General features: G+C 53.9%; 2 protein-coding genes and 1 pseudogene across 4 annotated transcripts in view; 1 reads left to right on the forward strand and 2 right to left on the reverse strand.

Moving 5' to 3' along the window:
- The window catches only part of LOC149749050 (large ribosomal subunit protein eL6 pseudogene), a 105,376-nt pseudogene extending 103,409 nt beyond the window's left edge, over window positions 1-1,967 (reverse strand).
- Window positions 1-3,192, reverse strand: part of NR6A1 (nuclear receptor subfamily 6 group A member 1) — a 206,910-nt gene extending 203,718 nt beyond the window's left edge. The window contains exon 1 of one of the 3 annotated variants that reach the window (XM_089913745.1): window positions 2,635-3,192. In XM_089913745.1, the coding sequence (XP_089769871.1) occupies window positions 2,635-2,734 (100 nt within the window). In that variant the 5' untranslated portion in view covers window positions 2,735-3,192. The remainder of the gene's footprint in view (window positions 1-2,634) is intronic. The other 2 variants (XM_022578766.2, XM_022578765.2) reach the window with 2 other exon arrangements.
- OLFML2A (olfactomedin like 2A) overlaps window positions 1,255-12,415 on the forward strand; it is a 35,705-nt gene continuing 24,544 nt past the window's right edge. The window contains exon 1 of the mRNA XM_022578762.2: window positions 1,255-8,970. Coding sequence (XP_022434470.1) covers window positions 8,851-8,970 — 120 coding nt within the window. The 5' untranslated portion in view covers window positions 1,255-8,850. The remainder of the gene's footprint in view (window positions 8,971-12,415) is intronic.

The raw sequence follows: 12,415 nt of genomic DNA on the forward strand, positions 1-12,415 counted from the left end.
TTCCAAACTTTTTTTTTCTTTTTTGGTAATTCTTCTGTGAGCATGTTAAGTTATAAAAGATAATGAACATAAATTGTAAAACAGTAGACAATGCTCATTTTTACACTAGAAAATAAAACTTCCCACAACAATGTTTCACATATTTTCTTTAAAGCCCATCAAACTGCCAAAATCCCATTCTGTTTTCAACAAAAAGGAAATATTTGTAGCACTAAACTGGACTGATGCCACCTTAGCCTAAATGTATTGCTTGATAACATTCTTTTAAATGGTCCAGACGACTGAGGAAATGAGGCTGCAAAAGGGAAATTTGATTAAGAGTTAAAATTACCACTGAGTTCTTTAAAATGTACTAATGAATAATTAATAGCAAATGCAGTTCCTAGGCTTCCCTTACAACAATATTCTCAAGTAGAGCTGAAAGTACTGTCTGTAGTACAATCCATCAGCTACGTGTCGCACAGGTGGATACAGGAAGTACAGACACACAGAAAGGCATTATGAAAATACACACACTAATATGGGCCATAACATAGGATCTGGGACTTGGGTAAAAAATCAGCATGATAAATTTTACATCACGATTTACAACTTTAACACATTAACACCAAACCAAATCACCTCTTAAAAAGCTCACAAGTCAAAAGCACTAAAGAAATCCTTTGTTCCTATGATACTGTCTCCTTCTACCCTAACTGGATTCCAGCCTCCTCCTTTGTGACACGGGATTTTATTGATCTCAAACATGTTCACATTCAGAAATTAGTCTCCAAAGACATCCCAAGGGACTGCCAGCCACCTAGATACCACACATCACAGACATCTCAGAAAAGGACAAGAGCTTTGAAAACATATCACTATTTGGTCAGCAACATTTAGTGAAGTTAACCAGGCTCTCTTGGAAACAGACTTTTCCCTTAACTGGTAAAAAAAAAAAAAAATACCAGATCTACTCAAACTGGCAATAAATGTTTGATGAGTTAATAAATTTATAAAGGCGCAGATCCACCCCAAGATTTCTCCCCTTGTGTAGCTCCTCATTCATTCAACAACTGAGCACCCAAGTGACCTATTTTCAGGTTACTTTCTTCACACCTGCCAGGTCACTGTCCTGATTGAGAAACTTCTTGCTAAAGCAATTAATTTTTAGTGCCTCCTAACTGTCTCGGGTGTTTGCATTCAATTTGAAATCTGTTACTTGTTAGACACTGTTCGGTCCTAGATCTTTCAGAGAATTGCGCGTTTATGGCGCAGAGAGGGGAGGAGACACCGATCTCCGAGAGCCTGCCCTTTATTCGGAAATGAGGAGATTTGAAAGGTGGAAGGCAGGGCAAATAAATAAATAAATCGGGTTTGCCGCCGAAGCGTTTGCGGGCCGGTACGAGCACCCTTTGTAATGCAGGCCTCCCGGGGCTAACGCCTGCGCTAATTGCTCCAGGGAGCTTTCCAAGTTCAAAAGTTCACCTTTTACGACCTCACAAAAGCTCCTTACACGTTACCAATAAAAACATTCCGCGGCAAACACTGAGGGGGAAAATATCAAACAGATACAAATAAAACACCCTGCGGGAGTAGCAGAGAGCCGGGGGGAGGAGGGTGAGTCGGGCCCAGCCACAGCCCCGAGGAACCTGAGGACTTGGCCCGGACGTGGGGGCAGGGAGAGAGCGGTGGGAAGGGCCGGGCCAGGTGAGGAATCCTCCGGCCCTGGGCTCCCGGATCGCGAAAGGAAGAGGAGAACTGAGGTTGGGCAGGCGCGGGCCAGGACAGGCGGGTTTAAGAAGGGAAGAGGCAGGTGTCCCGGGCACCCGGTCGGGCCGGAGCTCTGAGCCAGCGGGCAGAAGGGGCTGAGCAGGGCGGGGGAGCAGGCGGGCAGGAGAGCGCGGGGAAGGAGCGCAGAAAGGCGGGGTGCGGGGTCCGAAAGAGAAGAGAACCGCTGAGCCGGCAGCTACGGAACTGGGGGTCGGCATCGAGGTGGAGGCTGGGGCAGCAACGGAAGCGCGGCACCGCAGAAGAGAAGGAAAGAGGCTCCATAAAGGTGAGGGGCAGAGAAAACCAAGGGGTCGAGGGTGTGGCGGCGGCAAGGCGCAGAGGGAGAGTCCACGGAGGGAGGAGGGACCCGCGTGGGGGAGAGTTGTGGGGGGGAGGGGAAGGGGCTCGTCGCCGAAGGGACCCTTTGGGGAAGAGACCCCCACAGAGGAGTCCCCCGGGGGGGGGAAGCGGAGGCTGGGAGCGGAGGGAACCCGAGGGGGAGGGGGCTTCCCCACTGACGGGACTCGAGGTGAGGGGACCGGGGGAGAGCGAGAGGGGCCGGCGCAGAGGGGACCTGGGGGAGGGGGGAGGATTCGCGCAGAGAGACGGGGGGAGGGGAGGCCTGTGCTGAGGGGACAGAGGGGAGGGGAAAACGAAGGTCGGGGTGGAGGGAACCAGGCAGGGGGAGGATCCGCGCGGAGGGGAACCGGGAAGAAGGGGGAGGAGAGGGAGGGTCCGCGCCGAGGGGGACCGGGGTGAAGGTCCGCGCTGAGGGGATCCCGGGCCGCCGCGGCTTCCCAGAGTGAGAGTCGGCTGAGAGGAGGGGAATCCCCGGGGTAGGGGACTGGTTCTCGCCCGGCGAGACTCTGCACGCCCCTCACCCACCGTTGCGCGGCGGCGGAGGGAGCGCGGCGGGCGGCTCCAGGAACCCCGCCGAGCCCCCGCCGCCTCCCCCTCCGCTAGGCGGCCGTTCGTCCCGCTCCATGCGGTGGTGCTCAGGGCCCGCGCTCGGTTCGCTGCTCCGCCATGACCGGCGCCCTCGTCGTCGTCGTCGTCCGCCGGGGGGGAGGGGGCTGTCAGGGGCCGGCGGGCTGCCGGCCGCGGCGCTCTCTGGGCCCCGAGCCGCCGGGCTCCGCGCCCCTCCGCGCCGCGCCCCCTCAGCACTGGCCAGCTCCCACCCCCGACGTCACGCGCCGCTGCCACGCACTGCCCTACGGGGCACGCTGGGAATTGGAGTCCGCCGAGCGAGGCCGGCCACGCGGGACCCCACCAACTGAAGGGGTGGGAGGAAGGAAAAGCGGCCTTGAGAAGGGAAGGCCAAGGCCTTTCAATATCATGAACCCTGATGAAAACTTCTGGTAAAAATTGAATAAAGATTGCTTCAGGACCTTCTCTTTATTGTGATTTATCCATGTTCAACATCCCCTACGACGCCTCGTATCCCCCCGCCCCGAGAATGAGTCTTTCCTAGAAGGCGGATCGCGAAGGAGCCGGGTGAGCACGTGCAATGAAGCCCAGCCCTGTGGGCGGGGCTTAGAGGGGGCGGAGCTTGGGTATTCACGAGGGCCTTCCTCCGCGGCTTCGGGACAAATTGGGCCCGAGATTGAAGGGCCGGAGTTTAACTCGAGGTGACTGCGTTCGTATGCAAATGGAATCTATAAAACTCCGCTTTCCGGAGTACTCTTTAAAGCCTTTTACCTCCGGGTGGGCGGGAAAGGTTTAAGTTTCTCTTCCTCCTCTTTCATTCTCCCCCTGCCCAAAGAACAGAATGGCAAACTAAGCTTCAGGCCATTGATGCCGATAAAGAAACTCAGACTCTTGACTCCTGAAGTCTTGAAGCCCTCCGTTTGAGAGGGTCCTTACCCGGTTTTGTTCGCCTTCCCTTCTCCTCAGCTTTCCTATCTGTAAAATGGGGTTGGAATAGGGACGGGGTCCAATTGGAAGTTCCCAATCTCCACACCCGCTCCTTGCCTCAGTTTCCCAGAGCAAAATCCCGGATTTTGCAATTTCCGCTGCTGAGCCCACCTCCTGCGGCCACCAGGTGGCGCGCGGCCTCCAGCCTCTGGGCCTGACGGGGGCGTTCGCCTTCAGCGACACTCTCAGGAAAGGGCTCATCGCGGCTGCCTCCCAAGGTCTAACTGAGCTCTACCTGGCCTGTTCGAAAACAAAGAACAAGAACACTGGTTCCTTGCCCACCTCTACTCTGCTGGTTTATGCCGCAGCTTCCTCACTGGCTGCTCATTCCCCACCCTGACCCCTAGCCCGCCCCACCAATCAGTTGGCTCCTCTATGTCATTGCTTGCTTAATTTTCAAGTCCTCATCCTGGCATTCGCACCCCTGCCTGGTCTGACCCCTGCCACATTTCCCATTACACCCCTTCCCTCACCTGCTAGACAGGATGTTTTGCAATGCTTCCCTGCATTTATGGGTTGGTTGGCTGTTCCTTACCGACACCGGTTAACCTGTACTGCATCCTTAATCTGCTCGGGCTGCCGTTCTGAGAGATTTACATTAACGCTATGCTCTGAACCTCATATCTGCTCTATGAGGTAGCTCCAACATTGCCGTTATTACACACTGATGAAATCACCCATCAGTAATGGGGATTCCAAAGCCAGTCGGTCAGACACCTGAACCTGAGCGCTTGGCTCCTTCACACTACTGGCTTCACCCAACACAATCCCAAACTCCTATTCATCTTTCAAGATCCTGTTCAAATAGCCCCTCACGGATATTAATATCTCCCACCAGGGAACATCTAGTTCCCCTCTGTGTTCCCTTACTGCTCTGTTGAGCTCTCTGAACTCTCTGTGGACTGTGAGAAATGATCTCTCTGTGATTGCTTCCCCACTACCGTTCCCCAGCCCCAGAGGGGGAGGGGAGCCCTTAGAGTTGGGGGTGGGGGGGGAGGGAGACAGAGGAGATGGGTCTTCTGGGCCATTCCCTCAGTTCTGGGTTCTAAAATGAGTTAGGACCAGGTGGCCTTCCTAGAGCCAAAACTTGCTTTTGTTATAGACCTCTGGAGGCAGTGAGTTCCCCTTCCCTGGAGATCCAATCAGGGCCTAAGTGGCACTGCAGAAACCTCCGGAAGGACTGGGGTTTCAGTGGTGGATGAAATTCTAAATCAACTCTCAAAGATGGACAGAAAAGTTCAGCCAAATGCTCAGCCCTTGGAAGTAGCTCCTCCTCATCCTTCAGACTCCAGCTCTGTTGTCACTTCCTCCCAAAAGCCTTTCTATAAACTTATTTATTTTATGTATTTATTTTTGCCTGAGTTGGGTCTTCGTTGCTGCGCACGGGCTCTCTCTAGTTGCGGCGAGCGGGGGCTACTCTTCATTGCGGTGCACAGGCTTCTCATTGCGGTGGCTTCTCTCGTTGCAGAGCACAGGCTCTAGGCGTGCAGGCCTTGGTAGTTGCAGCACGCGGGCTCAGTAGTTGTGGCGCACGGGCTTAGTTGCTCTGCGGCATGTGGGATCCTCCCAGACCAGGGCTCGAACCCGGGTCCCCTGCATTGGCAGGCGGATTCCTAACCGTTGCGCCACTCGGGAAGCCCCCAAAAGCCTTTCTAGATCTCCCTTTTTTCTCACTCTCATCATTATAACCCCAACTGCTGAGCACAGAACCTGAACACAGTAGACACTCAATAAATAATTGCTGAGTGGGTGAAAAAACAAGTAAAACATATCTGATTTTTCTACTTAATAAGTGCAACTTTGGTTACCTCCAAGCCTCAAAGTCCTGGTTTCTAAGGGAGGAGGGATAATAGTGATAGTTACTACCTCACAGGATTGTTACGAGAATCAAATAAGATGATGCATGCAAAGCAATTAATATAAGGTCTCGCATAATAAATGGGACCTGTTAACTAATGTTATTTAAAGAGTGGTCCTAATTCCCAGTTACTTCTCTTCTGAAAATGCTTCTTGGGAAGAGTCAACTACCACAAAACTGAGAAAGGTGGGGGAAATGACTGTGTCCTGAGACCCCAGCCACTGACTGTTCTAAGCAGAGAGGGTCCTGTGAGGTAGGCACGTACTGTGGACCCTTTCCCTTACATTGTCCCCCCAACAATCCTGAGAGGTCAATACTTTTCTCCCCAGATTACAAATGAGAAAACAGGCTCAGAAGGACAGGTGAAGAAAACTCCCCCCACCAGCAGGACAAATGACAAAAGAGCTAGGAAGGAAAATATCTAAGAAGAATGAAGGATCTGGGGGTGGGGGGAGTGCTGAGGTCAGAGGTAGACAAACAATCAGTCAGAGCTACAGCTAAGAACAAGGCAGGTAAGGGCTCCATCATGAGGGCCTTGTCCTGTGGTGGGAGAGACAGACACTAATCAAACAAAATAATCGCATACCCACAATTACACATAAGTGCTACGACTGAGAATATGCTTAGAAGTTCCTGGTGCTATGGGAGTGTGTGACAGGGCTCAATTTGGTCAGGGGCGGTGACGGGGGGATAATGAGCATTGAAGATGGAAGGATGAGTAGGAATAAGTCACAGTGGGTGGAGAGAGAGAGTTTCAGGGGGAAGGAACAGCCTGTGCAAAGGTCCCGAAGTCATGTTGAAACAGAAAATTCATTGTGGCTGGAGCCTACCCAGGGACAGAGTGCAGGAGACAAGGGTGAAAAGGAGGAAGCCAGAGGAAACCATGGGGCCATGTGGGAGAACAGCCAGCAGGGGGGGCAGAATTCTCTGATGACAGCAGCCTTGCTCTTCCAAGACCTAGCCAGAGAGTCCCAGCCAGGCTGCATGGGGAGAAAGGGCTAGGAAAGGAAACCCCCACCAGTTTCTGTTTGTTTTAAGTACATTTTGTCTATTATCTGAATAGATAGGAAACACACTGCAAAATTCCCAGGTTGCAAAAAAGTATTCAGTGAAAAGTAAGCCTTTCTCCTTACTGGATTCCCAGCAGCTGGCTCTCCTCCTTATCCATTAATTGTGTCCATTCCCAGATTGTGCACATAAGAACACACACCATATTTGTTTTGTACGCTAATCTAGCCCTCCCCAGGGGATCTCTAGTTATGAAAGAAGCTAATTTGTACTGAACACCTACTGCACATGATTCTTTAATTCAACTGAGAGTTATGGACCACCTGACCTTGTGCTGAGCCAGTGGTTCTCAAATTTTAAATCCCCTGGAGGGCTGGTTAAAAACCGCAGATTGGGGACTTCCCTGGTGGCGCAGTGGTTACGAATCCGCCTGCAAATGCAGGGGTCACGGGTTCGAGCCCTGGTTCGGGAACATCCCACATGCCGCGGAGCAACTAAGCCTGGGAGGCACAACTGCTGAGGCCTGCATGCCTAGAGCCTGTGCTCCGCAACAAGAGAAGCCACCGCAATGAGAAGCCCATGTACCGCATCGAAGAGTAGCCCCTGCTTGCCTCAACTAGAGAGAGCTCACACGCAGCAACGAAGACCTAATGCAGCCAAAAAAAAAAAAACAAAAACAAATTGGATCATTTCACAGCCCTGATTTAAAAAAACCTTCTTTAAAACAAACAGATTGTTGGGACTTCCCTGGCGATCCTGTGGTTAAGAATCCACGCTTCCGCTGCAAGGGGCACGGGTTCGATCCCTGGAGAAGGAAATAAGATCCCAAAAGCCGCACGGTGGGACCAAAAAAAAAAAAGAAACACACAGATGGTTGGGCCCCACCCCTGGAAGAGCTTCTGCCTCCTTAGGTCTGGGTTGAGGCCTTATATTTGCATGTCTAACAAGTTCCCAGGTGATGCTGAGGCTGCTGGTCCAGGGACCGCACTTTGAGAACCACTGAGCTAGCTGCTTGTGGACAAAGTATGTGGACAGGAAGGCCTTATTCCTCTCCCACAAGAGAAGGCATGAACAGACACAAAGAAACACATACCAACAATATAGTTCATAAAGTGATAGATTCCATGAGGAAAATGAAGAGGGTGGAGGAGTGCAGGAAGGGGAAGTGCTGGAAAGTAAGGATAGGGTAGGCGTGGAAGGTAGCAACATTTGAGGGCACAAATCAGTGTTCCTTTTTGAGCAGTTGAAGTTTACAAAGCCAGGCAAGCACACACAAGAGGAGGCTTCTTGGGCCCAGGGGGGTGGTAATCTACAGACATAGGAGAGGTTAGAAAAGGGGGTCCACTCCCCCCCACCCCCACGGCGTGCACAGAGGCAGAAGGACTTGCAGAAGTGACTGAGTCGTCCGCGTTGAGATCCGAGGGCAAATCCGAGAGAGGAGAGTTGGAGAAGGGGGCGTGATCAAGAGCTGTGGATTCTGAGAGGGTAGAGAGGTGCCGCTTTGGGTTGGGTTGCAGGAGGGCCCAGAGACCCCAACAAGGCATTTCCATAGTGAGACTGAAGACCCCTGGAGCGCGGGGGTGAGCAGGGAATTTGAGGATTGGCGACCGCAGATGGTTCCTCGGGAAAGTTTTGTTCCTCTGGAAAGTTTTGTTGCTCAGGAAGCGGAGAAATGAGGCGCTCCCTCAGGCGGATGGGGAGGGTGTTTAAAAGGTTGGAGTGGTGGAGTTTAGTTGGGGGTTGATGGGAGGGATCTCGGAGGGAGGAAGAAATGGAACATGCAGGAGAGAGGGGTCTGAGCCTTGAGAAGGGTAGAGCTGGCAGGGTCTGAGTGTTCAGAGAACTCAAAAGGTTCGCCTGCCCTGGAAACATCACTCATCTGAAATTTACAACCAACTCCAAAAGGAGAGCACTATTTTCCCCGTTTAACAGACGAGGAAACTGAAGCTCAAAGAGGTGAAGAGACACGTCCAAGGTCCCACATCTCAAAGAACAGGACCTCACTCGGTGTAGGGAGCCCGCGCTCCTCTCGCTGCCCCCGCTGCTCCTGCGGGCTCCGAACAAGACCCTTTTTTGTGTCCTTGCAGGGATGCCCTTTGGAGAGCCGCCCAATGGCAAAGAGGCCCGGCTGAGAGCGGGCCCGCGGGGTGGGGTGCCCCCCCTTCATCCTAGCTCCGCCCCCAGCGGCGCGGGGCGGGGAGCAGCGGGCAGACGCGGGGCGCGCGGGACTGGTAGAGCTGGCGGCGGCGCCCGGCTAGCAGTGCTGCCCGCGCTTCCCGGCCTTCGCGCCCACTGTCCGTGCCCGCCTTGCCCGTCCCGCCATGGCCGCAGCCGCCCTCCCGCCCCGGCCTCGCCCCGGGCCTGGGCCCCGGCCGCTGCCTCTGCTCCTGCTGCCTCTGCTGCTGCTGCTGCGTGCCAGCCCGGTGCGCGCTGACAGTAAGGTACGTGCGGCCCTCCGACTAGGGCGCAGCTCGGCGTGTAGCCTGGCGCGAGGGGGCGCTGTGGCTGGGGGTGCCGGCTAAGCATGGTGTCTGGGCCAGGAACAGAGGACCCAGAGGGGAGACTTAACAGGGAGGCCGCAGGGGCAGGGACCCTGGGAGAGGAGTGCGTGGGGGAAGAAGGGCTGGAGATAGATGGCAAGGGTGCTTGGGACCCCGAGCCTCTGGAAGGGGAGCTGGACACAGTCCAGTGCAGGGAGGAGGTCAGTACTGAAACCCCGGGCCAGGGAGAAGGGGTACGGGGTACTGGGAGCTTAAAGGCAACCCAGACAGGGAGATGCAGTCCCCAGCCTAGGGAGGGGATTCCCGGGAGCGCTGGGCAGGGGCAGCCTGGAGATCTGGCTCAAAGTTTCCATGGGAGGCTGACCCACGTGGAGACAGACCCCTGGGTAACTGCTACCCAGCGACTCCTAGGTTTGCAGCAGGCCCTGGGCCAAGGCTTTCAGGCCATACGTGGGACCCAATGAACCCAGCTGGGCTGGCCACTCTCCTGACCTCTGGGTGTTCCTTCCAGAGATCTGATGCACCCTCCAGAAGACACGGTGTCTCCAGAAGTGGCTGAGCTGTTCTCAGTTATGGCTGAAAGGATCTGCTCTGGTGTCAGGCAGACCTGGGTTCAAATCCCGCCTCCGTCTCTCAGCTAGGTGACCTTGGGCCTTTATGATCTCTAGATTAGTGAGATCAGGCCTGGATAATGCTTAGCATCACTCTGGCACCTAGTGGGTGTCCAATAAATGATACTGTGATTTTGAAATCTTACCACAGAGACCCCAAAACGGGGTGTGATCCAGAATGTAGAGAGGAGAAGCACTTAGAGTCAGTCAGAGCAGGGACCTCTTGAGCATGTTCTAGAAATGACCCGGTGAGGACTGGGTTGGGACTGGGGGCAAGTGAGAGGCAGGAGGGAGGCACTGCAGAGCATGAGAGTAAGAGTGACTTCTCTTGATGTCTCTCCAGCCTCTTTCCTGGGTAGGAGGTGAGGCTGCCCTGTCCACAGGCAGGTAAAGGGCAGAGGTCACTAGCCACATGGTAAGTATATAAGCAGTGGGCACTGGCAGACCTTCAGCCTGAAGATTCAGCTCAGGGTATGCAAACAAATGAGCTGCAGCCCTAACCACGTGCTCCAAAGACAAGGAGGGAATGAGTATCATTCCCATTTTACAGATGGGGAAATTAGGATGTATAGAAAGACAGCTAGCTTGTGGATCAAAAAACCTAGGTTCTGGCCCTTTGTTGTTTTTTGTCTTTGTGACCTTGGGCAAGTCACTGACTGTTTCTGGACCTCCGTCCCCCCATCTGAAAAACATTGTCTCCCCAACTTCCCTTCCGTATAGGGTCTTCTAGGATTCCCTGACCTGGCTCAGGTAGGGGAACAAGTGAGCAAAAAACCCCAGCTAACCTGGTCAGCACTCTGCCACCTCTCATCTCTCTGGCTGGGAGGAATATTTGGTCTTGGGCATCCTCTGAGCCATGCAGAGGGCTGTAGAGCTTGTGGGGGAGGGCTCGCATTCAAAGCAAAGCAAAGACAAAGAAAACCCAACACCCTGTTTATGTAGTGAGTCAGCCAAACACTTGCTAGGTTGCGGGTGTGTGTGTGTGTTTATTTGTCCCAGGGCAAGCTGGGGCTGGTGGGGTGGGGAGGCACATCCTAGAGTTTGGAGGATGAAGCAGCTGGGGGACTCAGCACAGCCCTCCCCCAGACACCTCCCACCCCACACCACTCAGCCAGCTGGGAAAAATAAAAATCAAGTGATGGGTGAATTTACTCTGCATTCCTCAGCACAGTCGGGCTCCTGCTGGCTCTGTAGAGAGAGCTGTTTTCATTATCACCCTCCCTCCCCCAACAATCCTCCTTCCTCTTCAAGCCTGTCCTATTTTCTGAGGGTGAGGGGAGAGCCCTTTGGAAGGCCAGTCTGGGACTTGAAATCTATCTAGGGCCCTAAAGGGTTAAGTTGGCCCCTCCTCAGACTTCCTGGTCCTGGGCGGTCCAGCCTCACCTTCTGCCCAGTACTTTCAGGGGTACAGGGGCAGCTCAACCCCAGTACTCACCAAGGAACTCTGTGGTCTTGGCCAGGTCCTCACTCAGCGTGTTTTAATTTTGTGTTTATAACAAGGTCTCTCCTAAGCAGGACTTAGGGTTTCCATCTAAGGAAGTGCTTTGCCCATCTTGGGAGTGGGAGAAGGAGTTCACAGCTTCCCTGGCATATCTGAGGGGCTGCCCAGTGTGAAGGTTAGGATGGACAGACAGGTAACCACATGAAACCCAGGCACAGCACCAGAGACCTCTGGGAACCTGCTTTTTGCTGCGTGTCCTAGGAATGTGGCTAAGAATTCCCCATCTCTACCTCAGTTTCCCCATCTGTGAAAGGGCTGCTGGCACCTCATGTTCCCCATGCATCCTGGGGTGGGAAGGGGGTCTTTGGTCAGCCCTGCTGCTTATCAGAGGCCCGAAGACAGTGGGGAGGCCAAGGCCTGTGGCAGCTGGGCCAGGGCAGCAGGAGGGCTAGCACAGGCAGGCGGTGGTGTCCCAGGCTGGATCACATGTTCCCGGCAAGGCCGGTCCCAGAGGCTTAGGTGTTGCTGCCCCTCCACTCGGGGAGCTGCTGCCTGTGGGTGTAATCGGAAACAGGCTCCAGAGCAGGCAAGGGCTGCACAGTGATGGAGTCCTCCTTCTGCACACAAAGAGTGTGGGACCCAGTGAGGCCCCGAGGGCTCTCTCTGCAGGGAAGGTCTTGCTCCATCTCTCCTATTGGCTGGGGCACGGGAAGAGCATCCTGGGCGCCAAGCCCCTGCCCAGGATTTACATTCAGGATCTCACACAACACTCTAAGACTTCAGTGCTCCCTCCCCGTTTGACAGACTTGAACACTGAAGCTCAAAAGAGTCAGGTTGGGGCTGCTGAAAAATCCAAGATAGGGAACTTGGGGAGTTTGGAGATTCCTGGGACTCTAGGATTCTCAGCCTTTAGCGGGCATCCAAATACCTGGGGAGCCTGAGAGAGTCTGAGTGAAGGGATGTGGAGTAAGGACAGGGCATCTGCATTTTCCAAGTCATTCCACCCCAGGTAATTCTGAGGCACATCTCACATCTAGTTGAGAACTCATGGAGGTTTGTGGAGCAAGAGAATAACAGATCAACAAAAAGGAGCTTTTGGAAGGTTAATCCAGCAGAGAGGAGGCTCCTGTATTGCCCAGGTAGCAGCTGACGCAACCTGAGCTTGGGCTGCAGCCGGGGAGTAGAGACCAAGAGATTGAGATAGGAGATATTTAGAATGAAGCATCCATCGGAAGAACATGACTGATGGGTTCCAGAGTAGGAAGGAGGCTCAGAGACCTGGGTTGGGCAGGAAGGTAGGTAGACACGGGTTTGGGAGAAGATGCTGGGCCCA

This window comes from Delphinapterus leucas, chromosome 6, assembly GCF_059928025.1.
Source record: "Delphinapterus leucas isolate spDelLeu-1000000601 "Yukka" chromosome 6, BTC_Dleu_Yukka2, whole genome shotgun sequence".
NCBI lineage: Eukaryota > Metazoa > Chordata > Mammalia > Artiodactyla > Monodontidae > Delphinapterus > Delphinapterus leucas.